The sequence below is a fragment of the Cardiocondyla obscurior genome, linkage group LG07 (genome assembly GCF_019399895.1).
Source record: "Cardiocondyla obscurior isolate alpha-2009 linkage group LG07, Cobs3.1, whole genome shotgun sequence".
NCBI classification, from domain to species: domain Eukaryota; kingdom Metazoa; phylum Arthropoda; class Insecta; order Hymenoptera; family Formicidae; genus Cardiocondyla; species Cardiocondyla obscurior.
The window spans coordinates 8,339,118-8,355,776 of record NC_091870.1 but is presented as its reverse complement, the minus strand read 5'-3'; the positions used below and the strand labels follow the sequence as shown (position 1 = coordinate 8,355,776).

The window sequence follows — 16,659 nt, the reverse complement described above, 5'->3', positions numbered from 1 at the left end:
TTCCCCCTCCATTTTGCTTTTAAGATTAGTGTCATCTAGCGATGCATGACGAATTTAATCAGTCGAAAACATCGTGACCGACAAGCTAAAGGATCAGTTGCAGTGTCTTGATCACGATAGAGCTCACGTTCGTGCTAATGGAGGACGACGATGTGCTTCGATAGGATACGCGATTAGAAATTCCCAATTTGCCGTATACGCAAAGTGAGGCCTGCTCTTCTCTTCCATGCCCGTCACCCCGGCGGAGCAGCAGTACTTGCAGGTAAATGGGATCGCCATGCGTGCGGAAAAGGGCCTCGGGAACGACAGATTCACCGATGGGTGGGAGGGGGAACGCAAATTCGAAGTTCAGATTTTGTCTCGGTTTTGTGCCACGTCGCTGTTTGCGGGCCACCCAGCGAACTGGTAAGTGGTAATTAGCTTAATTCGACGTGAGCTGATCCCGGGGGTAAACGCCGCCAGAAAGAACGCTGCCCGAATCACGAATGCCACGTTCGTTGATCCTTTGCATAATTGCGCTGTCCTTCGTCGAGATTCCCAGTTGAGATCAGTATGGGCGCTTCTTAAGCTTAACCTACTTTAACAATGCATTGTATATCTCTAATACTGATAATTCTAACTATACGGTACTAGGATCAGGTCGTCAATCAAAATTGAAAGTGTTTCCGCACGCATTCACGACATTCGCGTGTGAGGATTATAACAGAAAAATTAAATTACACACGCATACATGTACACGTATATATATATATGCATTCGGGGTTAAAAAAATATTGATAAAAATATTATGTGACGTAAAAAAGTATGGAAAAGACGAAGTAAAAATTACTGATATTGATAATAAAACGAGCTAGTATTGACGATGAGAAATATTTAAATTTGTCATATGATTTGTTTATAGTATACTAGAAGAGTAATCTCAGTCTTTGTAATAAAATACTTGCAGGATTGTGTTGAAATATGTTGTAACATATTTTTTAATTTATTTAGAAGTGGTGGAAAAACATCTAGCCAAATGGGAAAAGTCAAGAAAAGACCAGAGTTGCTACACCGTAGCAAGTCTTGTAACATATTGCGTAATTTAATGCTGAGGGACTTTGGATTATATACAACACATAAGACCAGCACGCGTGAATTGGAGCCAATAGCTGAAGCAAATTTTGTGCTGAGGGACCACAAGGAATTGGTGTGTACTTATATTTTGGGTTTTCATCTAATTTTTAATTACCAATTACATGTTATTTGTTTATTTGCAGAAATGTGAATTACCTGGTGTTCCTAGAGCTACTTTCCTAATGGTTTTTAGTCCTGATGGGTAAGATACAAAGTACAGTAATTTGGCATTAGAAAGTAACATATGTACAGTAGCTGTTTTTATCTATAATGAAACAATTGAGAGAATTAGAGCAAGTTATTAATTTATGCAACAATAATTTTAGGACCATGGTAGCATCCACTCACGGGAATCATAATGTTTATATCACGGAAATTACGACGGGAAAAAATATCAGAACTTTGTCTGGACATCCGCGTACTCCCTGGTGCATAGCTTTTCACCCATCCTCCAGTCAGATCTTAGCGTCTGGTTGTTTAGGGGGTCAAGTTCGAGTGTGGGATTTAAATGTAAGTTTTAAAATTATATAATTTACTTTAGTATAAAATGACGAAATATTTAACAATTCTGAAATTTGTTTCTGCAGGGTGGTAGTGAAATTTGGAATGCTGAGAGTCATACTGTTATTGCTTCACTCGCATTCCATCCCTTTGAAAGGCTGTTAGTTATAGCTACATATAACGAAATTCACTTTTGGGATTGGAGTAAGTCTCAACCATTTGCTGTAACTGCTACAAAAACTGACAAAGAAAAAGTGAGGTATGTTTATTTTTAAATGTAATCGTAATACAATGGTTATATTGGGAAAAAATGCTATGAGAAACTGTATATTTGTTATAAAAATTGCAGATATGTAGCTTTTGACAATTTAGGAAGAAAATTAATCACAGGCATCGCGAATACGCCGCAAGAACAATATCGATGGGATCGACATCCCGTGGGAGGACAATTACTTAGAACGAGTTTAATGTGAGTAATAAAAAATACTCTTGTACCAAATACCACTTTTCTAAAAAAAAAAAAAAATTATTATATTGCTTAAATAATTTTAAGTCTTGTTATTTTTATTTAAAAAATGGTATTTGGTCTATTCTGGTTTTTAGACTTTTAATTAATCTAAAAAAATTAGGAACTTTAGGTACCAGCCACGGGAAAATTTTCCGGACATTGAGCTTTCACCTTTTCACTTATGGAATCATGGTTCATTTTATGGAAGAGCTTCAGCAGACAGTCACAGTGCAGACAGAACTTCCCGGTATTTAAAATATACAAAATCATTGAAATTTATTATTAAGAAATTTGTTAAATTTTAATAAAATTTTTTTTAGTGCGTATTTGTTCATGCGCAGAGGTCATGAAATGTCCAGGTTTGAGCGACTCGCCAATCAACAAATAAGAAACAGATTACGGCAGGAGGAAATGCGACTATATCGGCGACGAGATTTATCTGAAGGTACAATATGCTATCGTGTTATTATGAATAAATTAATATACAATTTTATCTGATATTAGCAGTCGAGATTTATCGTAATAGTTTTATGCCTTATGATTTAGAACTGAATCAAACTAGGGAAAGTACATCAAGACCAAGCATTACTAGAAATCCACCTTGTCCGCCTGGCAATTCAACGACTACCGACAATGTTGAGAATAGATCGGCAGATGATAGTAATGATGATGATTTAACAAACTCAATAAGAAGACGCGATCGAGAACCTAGCACAACAAATGACTCTCAATTCAGACGCGAGTTATACGAGCGAATAAATAATGTATGGGTTGGCGTGGACGAAAGATTACGCGGGAGTAATTCTCAAAATCCAGAAAGGAGAATAAATTTATGCTATAGAGACCTTGTCGATCAATACGTGACGCTCGTAAGACGTTACTTTGACGTTTCCAGAAATAGAATTACGGTGAGTTATGCATATTATTTATAATTATCGAAATTTTTCTCTTATTTATACAGTTTTGAAATTTTATTTCGAACATTGTATATAAGTAATTTGTCGATTTTCTAAAGATTGATCGTGGCACTGATCCTATGGATATGCCGGAAGCATCATCATCTAATCCAGAGGAATCTAGTAATAGAAACGAATTTGCAGCAACTGAATCGTCTATACGAAGATTACGAAATGAATTAAATTCCAGTGCGCAAGCGAATAACACGAATTTAGATAGGTTACAACGATGTCAGCGATTATTAATGGAACGTTCCGAGCAAGAGGAGATCGGCACTACTCTACAAAATTTGAGAGAAGCTCTGAATGCCGCCGCCGAAAATAATAGTTCGTGTTTAGTGCGATTGCAGAAATTGCGAGAAAGATTACAACGGCAGACCGCTACTTTATTTGAGCGTTCTAACAATCGTAACTCTCGTCTTCACTTGCTTCGAAACGCTCTGAATGATGAGATCGAAGCGCTTAATAATATGGAAGCGCAGTTTACTAATACAAGTTCTAGAATCGAGCGGTTGCGAGATGAATTTACGATGTATGGTATTCTACCGCGAAATCGGCAGGTCGCGAACAATTCTCCGCAGGTGAATTTAAATGACACCATGTGGAGAACTCTAACTTCGAATGACGGACAAGTGCCTAGCACTAGTTCTGCATCGTCAATGTTATCTTCAAGAATACATGATTTAGAATCCAATGCGCTTCCTAGCACAAGTTACGCCGGTGAAAACGAAGAAAGCGGCACAACATGGTCCGATACCAACAATAGTGAAAATGCCAGTACTGCTACTACCAGTAGAAATACTGGGAGAGCAACAAGAAGACAATTTGATGCTTTGAACACGGAAGACGAACCGCCAAGGCAGCGAAAGCGTAAATTGGGACCTATAGACCTCTCTGTACCCATGTCGTCATCTTATATTGGTAATATTTTTTAACTGAACAGAAATGCACGTATATATAAAATAGAAAAATAAAATTATTATTATTGATTTAATATATATTTTATTACAGAAATCAGTTCATCTTCGAGTGATGAAGAAGGCTATTCAGCATCCACATCCCGTAACAGCGCTTCTAACTTTACAGTTTCAACTCATTCGGCATTTCAGCCAAACATACCCAAATCCGCGCAACGAACGAATAGTTCACAAAATCAAGAAGCAACCAGTTCTTCCAGGCTGGATGAAACAGATAGAATCAATTTAATTGACAGTGTAAATAATGAATCGAATGAAAATAATAATCAAGATAATAGAACGTCGAGAACTACGCAAAGTGCGCAAGAAACGAGGTCTCAAGAACTCAATCGAAGGTAAGAACTCAGTCGCAAGTAAACAAATTTTATTTAATTTTTTATATTTTTGTTGAAATTTTTTTATTGTATATTTTAAGCGTATTTTTAAAAAATGTTACACTCTTGTTTCACATTTTTAACATTTAGACATTCACCTTTACCTAGAAGAGTGATGGATGTTTTACAAATGCTTCGACATTTGCACGCGGATCGGATGGAGAACAATAATACTACCCAACAAGTATTGTTAGATGACTCAGAAAATGGATATTGGCTGCTCGAGGAAAATAGTAATTCGGATTCGAATGTGGATGATACGAATTCTAATACCACCTCGAGCTCTCGTCGATGGACTAGTCGATGGATACAGCTTGATACTTCTAGTAGAAATTCGGAATATACGAACGACTCGCAAAATGATCAATCTTTGCCAAGGCCTCTTTCGGAAGATACAGATCAAAATATTAACGATAGGCACAGAGAGCAAAGAAATCAATTGTCGCCCGTATCTGCGAATCCTACTCGTTACGAACAGCCGCCGTTATTTCCGTTTAGAAGTTTGCGTGAAAATCAATCTCAAAGAGTGGAACAAAATCAAAGACCTAATACTAGCAGCAGGTCTCACAGTCCTCGTCCGTCACAGACGACGTCGGGCGCAACGCATGCGACATTAGCGGGATTCGCAGAATTATCGAGAATAGTTAATGATCCTATTACGACTTTACTTTTAAATGCAACCAACAATAGCGAGAGTCAGCAACAACAGAATCAAGACCAACAGAATCAAGATCAACAGAATCAAGACCAACAAAATCAAGACCAACAGAATGCAGATGATCCGGAGTTCGACTATATTATAGATCCGATAACGTTCGGCACTGACAATACAGATCCAATAGAAGGTTCACTAGGAGTTCGACAAGGAATTCAATTGCTCAGCTGCCACATTGACAACATGCGTCGTTTGTGCCGGTAAGTTCAAAATATTCTGTGAAATTTTATTATAATCTATTTTTATTACATTATAATCTATAATTTAATCTCTGTATTATAAGTTGCATAATTACGTAAATTAAATGATAATAATTTTCTTAATTCTTTAATAGAGCACGATTAGAAATAGTTCAGCTGTGTCAAGTGCGTAAAATGTGGGAGGATCTGCAACGACAGATCCGATCGTTGCATGTGACCGTCCGCGTAGAGAGGCAGAACAGCAGTCAGACGGAGGCACAACGAGACAGTGCAGTTGACAATTCTAGTCCGACAACGTCTACTGGAATTTCATCGAGCGAATCGGCAAGAAATTTTAAGAAAGAGCTATTGGAGAACTACCAGAGAGAAAATAATGAAGACGATCGTGATACTGATGCAAGATCGTACGATCAGAGTCAACCGTCAACGTCGAGTGGAATAACCAACCTCGAAAGAAATGACGAGGACGAGCCGACGACGTCTGGCACTCGTAACGTCGAGGAGAGTACGAATATTAGTCTTTCAAATCTGCTGCCGACCGATACCGAGCTACGAAGGATGCATTGTCCGAAATTGACCAAGATGCTGGATGGTTTATACGCACGACTAACATCGCAGTGTCAAAATTGTGATTCACGCGCCGCTGATACGCGGGCGATGAATGATCACACGTATTCCAGTGTGACAACCGACAGTGAATTACAATTGCCCAGCATGTCTAGCGTTGTATCAAATATTGGAGCTAATTCAAATCTGCCAGCAGTCACTGCGATAACAACCTCCGAGTCAGAACCATTACCCAGCATTTCAAGTTTCGTCAGCAATTTCGATCACGCCGGTCCCAGCAGATTGACTCAAGCATCGGATACGAGTATCAATTACTCTGCGACCGATGATGCAACGAGTAACAACAGTCGGAACGACGGTAATAATTTCGATTCTCTTAGACAATATGTAACGAATCGAATTAGAACTACACCTTCCACGTCATCTGAATCATTTAACACTAGATATAACAGATTCTCTCTTTTACGTGAAAGACAGCAGAATAGGCAACTAAGGTATTTATATGCATACATGCTATAATGATATAATTTATTTTAAAAGTGTTATCTGTTATTTATCTCGTTTAATGTTTTATTTTTTAGACGTTTAAAATTTTTATCACTTTTGAGGTCGCGTGGTATAAACATTAGATCTCAATCTGCCAGCATGTCTAGCGTTGTATCAAATATCGGAGCTAATTCAAATCTGCCAGCAATCACTGCGATAACAACCTCCGAGTCAGAACCATTACCCAGCATTTCAAGTTTCGTCAGCAATTTCGATCACGCCGGTCCCAGCAGATCGACTCAAGCATCGGATACGAGTATCAATTACTCTGCGACCGATGATGCAACGAGTAACAACAGTCGGAACGACGGTAGTAATTTCGATTCTCTTAGACAATATGTAACGAATCGAATTAGAACTACACCTTCCACGTCATCTGAATCATTTAACACTAGATATAACTTCTCTCTTTTACGTGAAAGACAGCAGAATAGGCAACTAAGGTATTTATATGCATACATGCTATAATGATATAATTTATTTTAAAAGTGTTATCTGTTATTTATCTCGTTTAATGTTTTATTTTTTAGACGTTTAAAATTTTTATCCCTTTTGAGGTCGCGTGGTATAAACATTAGATCTCAATCTGCCAGTAATTCATTTCGCCATTGTGAAAATGTCAGGAGACCGTGGCATTTACGCAGAAATGCACCACAAAATAGTGGAAATAGTAATAATAATCGTTTAGATGTAGATGTAGATAATCGGGATAGAGCACGCGGTTCGCCTACATCCGAATATTTGCAAAAGATGATCCTTCGACTGGAATTATTGGTTCGACAGCAGAGGGCTTTAGTCCGAAATAGCAACAGAAGGTTGAATAGTAATAGCCAACAATCGGAAACTAATAGAGAAAACGATAATCGTGAAATGGAAGAAATTCGTGAAGCCACAAGATTGAGAGCTAGGTAAGACGACGCTGTAATTTAATACAAATTAATAATATATTCTAATTAATTAATATTATTTCAGACAAGTTCTCGGTTTGATGGTACGATCTCTAATTCAATTCTTTGAAGTAACGAGATCAGGAAATGGTTCTCAAAGTAACGTTCTCTACGAACAAATGTACAGTAAGTATATTATTCACAATGTATTAAAATATTTACACAGTATTTATATTTTATATATTTTTTTTTGCCTTCCTCCTTTAGAACTGTACGTATTGCTACATCTGGCACTGGAGTTAACAGACTTATTGCTAGCACAATTGGTAATAACAAGACGAGAACTGGAATCTAGTCAATATGGACCTTTTACTTCCGATTTATCTGTCGATAATCAAAATAGAAACAATACACGCGGTAATAATAGCACTAACAATAATCTGCAAACGGAAAATTTGCATCGTGCAAGCATTAGCACGTCAAGAAGAAGAGCGGATAGAGAAAGGTTTTCGAGGAAGCCTGTCCGCCTGATATCAACTGTACCTTTCGGTCTTTGGAAAAGACGTGCTATGAGAGCGCATTTGAAACGACTATTACGTCATCGACGGGGAAATCAAAGCAGTAATATGTCTGAAAATCAAGCGAGCAATCCAACAACAGTTAGATCTAGTGATAGCGGGCGCGATAACAATTACGATGAAAGTGCACAAAATGAGGATAATCGCCAATCAACTTCTGAAAATGCTCTATCGGCGGAAGTACAGAGTATTGTGGAAAGAATTCAAAACAGAACTCGTGATGTCATTGCAGAAATAACTAATCGTACGGCAAATACTATTAACAGGTCGCAAAACTTAATCGAAAACTGTGGACGGAGTTACAGAAATGCTACAATATCGGAACCGACAGCGAGACGTATCAACGAATCAAGGGGTACACAAGAGATCGACTCTAATACGCATTCCAGTGAGAACTGGAGTTATATTTCTTACACTTCATCGGGAGATGAACAAAGCGCCCGACTATCACAGCCGAGAACCCGTTGGGGCTCTCGCCAATATGCGCGAGGCGCGTGCTCGTCAATACTCGAACGTCCTTTGCACAGATACGGTAATTCTGATCCGAATAACAATCGCAGATTTCCTCACAGCAGAGAAGGCGCATCTCTTCGACGAGAATTTAATGTCCCAGAACTACAGGTGAACAATGTGCCCGTAAACGACTTCGATAATCTTTCCGATAATCCGCGAAGAAGGCAGAATACCCCGCCAACTCCGCCACATACGCCTCCGCCGTTCTTGATTAATAATTTCCTGTATAACAATAACAGAAACAATGATCGAACAAACGAGTCCACAGATCAACCTGGACCAAGTTGGGCTGGACAGTCAAACAACAATAGAAGCCCGGTATAATATTAATTTTTAATTATTGCATGCATAAATTAATAATTTTTTTTATCATTATAATTCTGTAGTTTTTTAATTATTATAATTTTAATTTATATTTTTTACATTACTAAATGATACGTATATTGCTGTTTATTTAAAAGATGACTCGTGTTTAATTGTTATTAATTTTTATGTTAGTTGTTTAATCCGACATTTCTAACGTTGTGGCGCAATCGAGTTGGACCCACCTGGATACCTGACTTTGTGACTGATACAGTATCACGAATTGGAGGAACTGGTACCAATTCTAGTAATAGTGGTGGCGGTGGTGATGACGGCGGAAATGAAGGAGGAGGGAGAGAAAGAGGAGCAGCAGCAGCAGCAGGAACAGGCACAGGAGCAGGAATGGGAACGGGAGTAGGAGCAGAAGCAGGGACAGGGGCAGGAAGTAGTGGAGCAGGAACAGGAAGAGGGGCAGGAAGTAGTGGAAGAAGAGGAAGAGGAGGAGCAGGAGGGGGAGGTGGCGGAGGAGGTGGAGGAGGGGGAGGAGGAGGAGGAGGACAAGATCCAGGAAATGATGAAAATGATTATTATTGGGACTTCGGTATTATATTTTTTTTAATTTTCAGGATATGATTTTTTATTGGTAGTAAAAATGTCGAAAATACTAATTAAGTATTAATAAATTTATTTTTACAAGAATTATTATTTTTTTAAATATAAAACTACCAATAAGCAATCATTTTCTATGTAATACTTAAATATTAAATTTTAGTTTTTCACGTGTTTGCATACACGTATATAAATACGTGTGAAGAAATTTAAATATTTTTTTTTAGAACATCATATACCTGTGGGTATACCGTTTAATCCAGCGTTAGAAATCCAGAGTTATCGCGTTCAAGCGTGGGACTTTTCCAATGGTGACATACCCGATATCACGAACTGTTAGTAAAAAAATATTAAATATAAATTATTAATCGTAATTTTTATTCTTTTTCTATATATTTATACAAATTAATTTTTCAGCTGAGAAAAATGTCGTAGTGCGCGAATGTAAAATTCATAACGATGCTAGTATTGACATATCTACAGATGGAAAATTGCTGGCGACACTTTCACAATCGGGTCGCATTAATGTAACGACCACATTAGGTAAAACAAGAAGAAAAAAAAAATCCATATTTCTCGATTATTTGAAATTGTCGAAAGATTAAAGCTATATAATTAATTTTTTCGATTTAGGGATTTACAGCCTCCAATGGGAAACGTTAGGAGAAGAAATTTATGCGACCGATATTAATAATAAAACGGTAGTGTCTGTCTCAATCTCTCCAACGCAACAGCATCTTTTGGTAGGTTTGGCACGCAGAATTCACGTACCTGCCATACCTTATCCAATGGCTCTAATTTATAAGCTGATAAAGGAGCAGCCGGACGACGAGAAAAATGTTTCCTCGACAGATTCAGTTATGGAACTGTCATATGATTCCTCTGATGAGATGCTTGACGATAATGTTACTGCGAATGGCATTCAGAGACGAAATAATGTTGCAGCCAACAATTACAGGCGCATTAACAATTGCGGGCTTCGTGAACTTCGAATAAGAAATGGAGTTATCGATTTCAAACCTGACTGGGAGAGTATGGTGCTTATCCGGGAATTGTTGCAAAGTAGCCGAGAGGTTTCAAGCTACCTTAGTCTAAATTGTATTAGATGGGCGCCGCAGCCGGGTCAAGGAATGGTTTATGCGACAAACACCGGACAATTAAATATCTTGCAGTGATTCTACGCGTATAGTAGATGGAGATTGAAGTAAACGTTCTCTTCTTATTATAATGTTTACAATGAATGTGTATGCATATAACACATTATCGTGATTTACCTACAAATTTTCTTTTCGATAGATTATAAGGAAGGATATACCAACCATGTGACATGCGGTAATCAATTTTTGTCGCGATTAATCGTCAATTTTGGTGGACTATATGAGTGACATAGTATGAGATTGCTGCAGACTACAATTTGTATTTTAATCTTTTTCGCATTGCGTTATCATTTTCTTGTGTTATATTTAAAAGAAACGTAAGAATTACAGAATGCGTAGATATAAAATAATATATATTCGATCGATTAATTATTATTGTATAGTTTATGTAATTTTTATATATTCCTAATTTAAAAAAAATGCTCTGCATCGTTTCTATTAAACTGAATTTGTACGATATAATTTTTCTTTTTTCCTTTTTAGATATGCTTCTGTTACATCTTTTAATGAAAGTGTGGGGAAACTAGGTTGTTTTATTATAATATATTTATCGCGATCGGATAAATATTAATGCTCTTTCAAATAAATGATTCAAAACTTATTTCCTACTTTTATTATCTTATTCATAAGAAATAAAACAATTTGTTGTGCCATTTTTTACAATATTCTTGTCTGTGAAAACTTTATTAACAGGAAAAAGATATTTACCACATGATTTTGAGACGAAGGTTTTTCTCCCTTTTTTTTTCAATTATGCACGAGATAAAGGTATTTATTAAAAATCTATGTATATTAATTTTATTACATCTATGCATTACATATAATATATATTAAAAGTTTTGGCATAGGACATAATATACAAATGCAAATACACATATGAGATTAATAAATTATTTCAGGCACAATTTTATTTTTATAAGAAATTGCGTATCTTTTAGAAATTTAGCGCTTTTCGGAAAGATAAGAATTGCTTCGCTTGTGTATACAATTATCAAATTTCGATCTAATCATTGTATACAAGATCGAATGATACGAATAATTGTATTTCTGTGTATAATCGTTATCAATAATAATTTCTTTGCAAAAAAATGGAATATGTTTTATATATTCTATTATCATTCGCGTACACATATCGCTTTCTACATTTTTCGAACTTATATTGAAATTGCCATGTATTAAAGTTAAGTTTCCATTTTTTTTATCGGGCAAATGTAAGGAAAAAATTAATTTTTTTTTTTTTTTTAAGTGAATGTAAAAGATGCGATGAATTTCATAGCCTTATAATATCTGCCTTTGTAATCGGACAATAAAATTTACAATAAAAATAGATACAGACGTGTTTTATGCAGATATATACATATATATAATATGTACAAAACGATGTAATATATTGGTATATATCTATTTATCACAAATTCGTATTATAAAAGCATCGACCTTATAATATGTTAAACATAATACTTATTACATGCAGTTAAAGTATTTTAGGAATCTATACAGACGGGGCCAGGATGGAAGACTTAAAGGCGATCTTACAAAATATCACCTTCAAGCGCTGCTTTTTTAATGCTCAGGTAACTATTAACAAAGTGGTACGGTTTATGATATACACGATTACGAATCTTACACGAATTCGGCAATTTATTTACAGGACGCAATAAGACTCGAAGATTGTCTTCGTAATGAATATCTATTTATAAAAATAGTCATGCGCGTGAAAATCTATATCTAATTTTTATCAGAAAATCAGAATAGAGATAAAAACAAATTGAAAATCGCAGTACAGTACATTCTTCTTCTTTTTTTTTCTATTTTTTCTTTTTTTTTTTAAATGTATGTATATGTGTGTGTGCAATAATCTATATAATATAATTTTAACAACATTTTGGCATCGCACGGTGCATTAATTGTTCTGTAAAGTTGTATAAACACTTCCGCAACATACATAGCACGTATGTATAATTACCTATAATATAATCATACAGTAAAAATAGATTTTTATTTATTGGACAGGCGAAATAAAAAATTGCATTATGGACAGAAATTGCAAATACATTACATTATGCTCTTTTCAGTATATACTATACAATGAATTAAAAGCTAATACATACGTAGTTCACTTCGTTTCCTCTCACATATAACAAGCTTTACAGCCATTCTATCATAAATTCGACTATTACAGTACTTCGACTTTCGTGTAATAAAATATAAAAATAATAATAAATCGTAATTACTCTTCCTCCGTAACAGGTTTTTGTTTTCTGAAAATCTTCAACGGAACTTTAGATTACAATTTAATTTCTGTAGACATATACCAGTTATACAATAAGACTATCTTACATTTAAAGTTTTAATCGGTAGGTACAAAATATTAAATTATATCATACATAAGTCAATTAGTGTTAAGGTACACGATTATATTAACGGTACATTAATAATATTTCAATTTGATCTTCTTATATACGTAGTAAAATGTGAATAATGATACAATTTCTAAATTTCTTTTTTTTTTTTTTCCTTTTTTTGTTCTTTTTTTTTAGTGAGCGTATTTCTCGATGATCTTTGGAAGATTTCATTGCATGCTGTACGAAACGCAATACTTTATACAGCTATCAGATTTAAATATTTTATAGTAATGTTTCTAAAATTTTTATGGCCGTAAAAATGTAATCATTTCATAATTTCCTATCATATTCAAGATTAATAAATTTCTATTAATCAACACATCTTCATGAATCATCTAAAACTAATACGTATTGCATGGTGAAAAGTTGAAAGAAATGTATCGACAAACGTCGATATTAAGTAAATTTTTTTTTTTAATAATATAATAATCCTGATAGTAAGATTTTTAATTGTAAATAAAATTCTATCATTAATAATGTGAATAATCATACGTGACCGAGTAATTTTTTTAAATAAAAATATAATGTAACCCTGGTATCATAGCTCATTTTTATCGCGCGCATTATCTAAAGTTATAAATTCATGGAAGTAGCGCCATATAAAAGCAATTATGTCAGACTAATTTATCATGCTCTTCATTCTTAATAAGCTACAAAGGCTGATTTGCTAATATTTACGTTATTATAATATTCTTATGATAAATGGTGTTCTTGTTTCATGTACTATTATTCAAAATACATAATTAAACAAGTACTTTTGCGATTAAAACTTTAATAATACAGGTCGACACTAAGCGTGCATCATAAAATGTTATCACTTTCTAGAGATTTTTGACCGCTGAATTCTAATTCGACAGCAAAATTTTTCCGTCATGTCAAAAATAATTGGGACATATAGAGATGCATTACAGTGTTGACTTTCAAATTTCTAATTAGATTATTAGTAAATACTAATTACTTTATAATTTAAGACGTACTCTGTACATTTTTGCTTTTTAGAATGTTATTAGTAAATCAGCCGTAAGTTTGATTCTTATTAAATTCAGTCAATATATAAAATGCTTTGGATAATGAATAGTTGACTAATATATATATGTATATATATATATATCACATGTTATCTTTTCCCGTAAAAACAGTACAGATAATGCTACGACTAAAACTTTTTCTTTCTCACCATTCGTTTCGTCCTGCGCTTCCTCCTCATATGTTTCGTTATACCCACATTTTAAGGTCCCAAACGGTAGAATTTGTGCATAATCAACAAAAATAAGATTAATATTTATGCTTTTTCGCAATCAACTGTGTTTGACACAATTAATTAAAATAATTAGAAAATTTAACTAAAAAAAATGCTAATTGAAAACGTTGCTCTATCATAGAGTCACTTCATAATTCTGTAATGCAAATAATATAACGTATTAGAAATTATAATAAATTGAGAACCATAAAAAATTTTTTAATATATATAATGGTTAAATTTAACATCGTTATTGCAAATCATATTAGCGATGGAAATTCTTCCATTACAGCGCTCAGCTGTACATACGGTACTTGCGATATTTCGACATCTAGCTTAGACAATATACATAAAAACACTCTCTTTACTAAGAGATGCATATGATACATCAAATAATTAAACAAATGTAACGCCAGTGTTTGGCATAATCCAAAGTATCTCTTTCAAAATTAGTCAAAATTGATCGATAACAATATTTTCTTTACAAAATTTTTTACATACCTCTATTTAAAAATCTGAGCAGTAACCACGCGTCTGTTTTACATTCACTTATATCCATACATAAATTTAAGATAAAATAGCAATGCTACGTCTAGGTCCGCCTATGCATACATTGTCTAAGCTGGACCACTTTTTAATACCAGTACGTAGAGCCTCGGCTGTGACCTTATCTTCGTAAACTCTGGACATAGCTTCTAATTTCTGCGCTTTCTCCTTGCTAAGTGGTTCGCTAGGGAATGTTAATTCGTTCGCTTCTGCAAGTGTACGAAGATCAAAGTAATATTTGGCATATACACTTGAAGGAACATTTATGTTGAATTGCAGCATCTCCAGAAATTGTCTCTCTAATTCGTTCCTAATTAGAAATTGTAAATTGATGTTATTAAAATATTGCAACGATCTAAATGTAATTTAATTGAGAAAAAGGAAGCAACTTACATGTCTTCTACCGTGATGTCTTTCAATATTTGACAGTAATCGACATTCCACACTGCTTGATCATCCCAAACTTTGGACGCCAATAAAATAGCCCCCAGTACTATACGTTTCCAGTTAGCTGGCGTTATGTCTATTTCTGCGTATGTAAGTAGGCGTTCGAGATAAACCAATGTTATAATGGCACATTCAGCAGTGAGCTGAGCAGCATTGAATAGAGTCCTTATAAATTTATAGATTTGTTTATGTTCTGGATTATGTTTGTCATAATCTTCAGAAACACCGTCCCTCTAAAAAATTAATTATCCAAGTAGAATGCAGCAGAAAATTTAAAACGGATCGCTAAGATATAAGAACAATCGATACACTGTTACATTTCTATATGGCGTAATACCGTTAATGGATGCAGTTTCTCATCAAATATATCGATCTGTCGCTGCGAGGTTCTATTCTTAATATGGTAATAAACGGCTAAGGCAACGCATTTGACGGTATTTTTCAAGTTAGGTTGTGAAACCGTGCTGTCGTCTAAATATATTGTACTGCAGCTGCTACTCTTCTTCAAAGGCCTTGTGTCTGCTATTTGATGTTGACTTTTCTTCCGCACCATGCCATCTGGAAAAAAAAAGAGAAAATCACAGGTAATAAATTATGCATGCAGTTTTTCGTTTTTTTTTTTTTTTTTAATCTGCTCGAATGTACCCACTTTCGATAGCTTGCTTAGAACGCTCCATAAAGATGGTTCCCGCGCACGGGTGGAACGACGGATCGGAGTCCCAGTCCTCGGGCTCGCGCTCGCTGATATGTTGCAAATTGTTAACGCTAATTCCACCCTCCGGCAGGTGCTCCTCGAGGTTGTGTATCGCGCTCTCGGGCCCGACCTCCTTGCGTCCGGCCTGCGGGCTGGAGTAGACGCAACAGCTATTCTTGTTCCCCATGTTCCCATGTAAACTCGAACCGGTGTCTCAGCAGCCCAGGGTGCCCGTCGATCGGTCAGAGTCCGCGTGAATCGGCGCCGTGATGCGCAACGTCCTGGCTCGACGTAGTCGGGTAGAACGGGTTAACTAAGTAGATAGCAAGGCTCGACGCTCGCTACCTCACATTATTTCGTTGCGCGATAAACGATCAGCTGACGGGGCGGTCGTCTGACGGACTGGTGACGCGACTCGCTCGCCCGTGGCTTGTCTGGCTCATGTCGGCGACGCTCGCCTAAAAAAAGCAACACGCGCGACGGGGACTTCCTCTCAGTCCTCGCGTCTCGTTCTCTTTCTTCTTCTCCGCTTCTCGCTCTCCCTCTCGCGCGCACACAGACACTCTCTTTCTCTTTCTCTCTCCCTTCGGGGGTCCCGGGTAGGACCGACGTTCGCTCCGTCAGGGAAGGAAGTGGTGACCTGGTCACCAGACTGTCACGGCTAGTCGCACCTGAGCTACGCGGCCGGCTCGCGGCGCGATTTATCGCCGCCACATGGCAATCCCATTCTCGTCGACGATTTATCCGGCTCGCACCCTCAGACACCCCGCGAACGCGCTCCAACGATCCACGACAGTGCGACAGTGTGACGGGCCGCCCGCAA

At 36.1% G+C, this 16,659-nt stretch overlaps 2 protein-coding genes across 7 annotated transcripts; one reads left to right on the top strand and one right to left on the bottom strand.

Annotated features, from left to right (window-relative positions):
- The first annotated feature begins 90 nt into the window (after positions 1–90).
- On the top strand, positions 91–11,105 carry LOC139104405 (bromodomain-containing protein DDB_G0270170). Of its 5 annotated transcripts, none has more exons than XR_011546026.1 (22): positions 91–262; positions 991–1,186; positions 1,257–1,315; positions 1,440–1,623; positions 1,701–1,873; positions 1,964–2,083; positions 2,244–2,369; positions 2,443–2,567; positions 2,669–3,030; positions 3,138–3,999; positions 4,090–4,390; positions 4,520–5,344; positions 5,479–6,405; positions 6,493–6,900; positions 6,988–7,365; positions 7,430–7,530; positions 7,612–8,753; positions 8,934–9,339; positions 9,575–9,682; positions 9,765–9,890; positions 9,981–10,821; positions 10,988–11,105. XR_011546026.1 is itself a non-coding variant. In XM_070659864.1 (22 exons), exons 2-21 carry the CDS (start codon positions 1,016–1,018, stop codon positions 10,520–10,522), a joined length of 7,446 nt encoding a protein of 2,481 aa, XP_070515965.1. In that variant the 5' UTR covers positions 91–262; positions 991–1,015; the 3' UTR covers positions 10,523–10,551; positions 10,644–11,105. The 5 variants fall into 5 exon arrangements, 4 of the variants coding, with proteins under 4 accessions (XP_070515965.1, XP_070515967.1, XP_070515964.1 ...); XM_070659864.1 differs by having other exon boundaries at positions 9,981–10,551; positions 10,644–11,105; XM_070659866.1 differs by having other exon boundaries at positions 2,253–2,369; positions 9,981–11,105.
- A 181-nt stretch (positions 11,106–11,286) lies between these two features.
- On the bottom strand, positions 11,287–16,644 carry Cycy (cyclin Y). Of its 2 annotated transcripts, XR_011546027.1 has the most exons (5): positions 15,792–16,644; positions 15,480–15,700; positions 15,089–15,375; positions 14,651–15,005; positions 11,287–14,306 (listed from the first exon to the last, which is right to left on the bottom strand). XR_011546027.1 is itself a non-coding variant. In XM_070659871.1 (4 exons), exons 1-4 carry the CDS (start codon positions 16,021–16,023, stop codon positions 14,717–14,719), a joined length of 1,029 nt encoding a protein of 342 aa, XP_070515972.1. In that variant the 5' UTR covers positions 16,024–16,644; the 3' UTR covers positions 11,287–14,716. The 2 variants fall into 2 exon arrangements, 1 of the variants encoding a protein (XP_070515972.1); XM_070659871.1 differs by having other exon boundaries at positions 11,287–15,005.
- Between the last annotated feature and the right edge of the window lie 15 nt (positions 16,645–16,659).

Bases quoted from the DNA above. Each gene is read 5' to 3' on its own strand.
- LOC139104405 (XM_070659864.1), top strand. From the start codon at position 1,016: ATGGGAAAAGTCAAGAAAAGACCAGAGTTGCTACACCGTAGCAAGTCT. The intron at 2,370-2,442 runs GTATTTAAAATA...AATTTTTTTTAG, and splicing joins AGTGCAGACAGAACTTCCCG to TGCGTATTTGTTCATGCGCA. The intron at 4,000-4,089 runs GTAATATTTTTT...ATTTTATTACAG, and splicing joins CATGTCGTCATCTTATATTG to AAATCAGTTCATCTTCGAGT.
- Cycy (XM_070659871.1), bottom strand. From the start codon at position 16,023: ATGGGGAACAAGAATAGCTGTTGCGTCTACTCCAGCCCGCAGGCCGGA. The intron at 15,701-15,791 runs GTGGGTACATTC...TTTTTTTTCCAG, and splicing joins TTCTAAGCAAGCTATCGAAA to ATGGCATGGTGCGGAAGAAA. The intron at 15,376-15,479 runs GTATTACGCCAT...TTAATTTTTTAG, and splicing joins AGAAACTGCATCCATTAACG to AGGGACGGTGTTTCTGAAGA.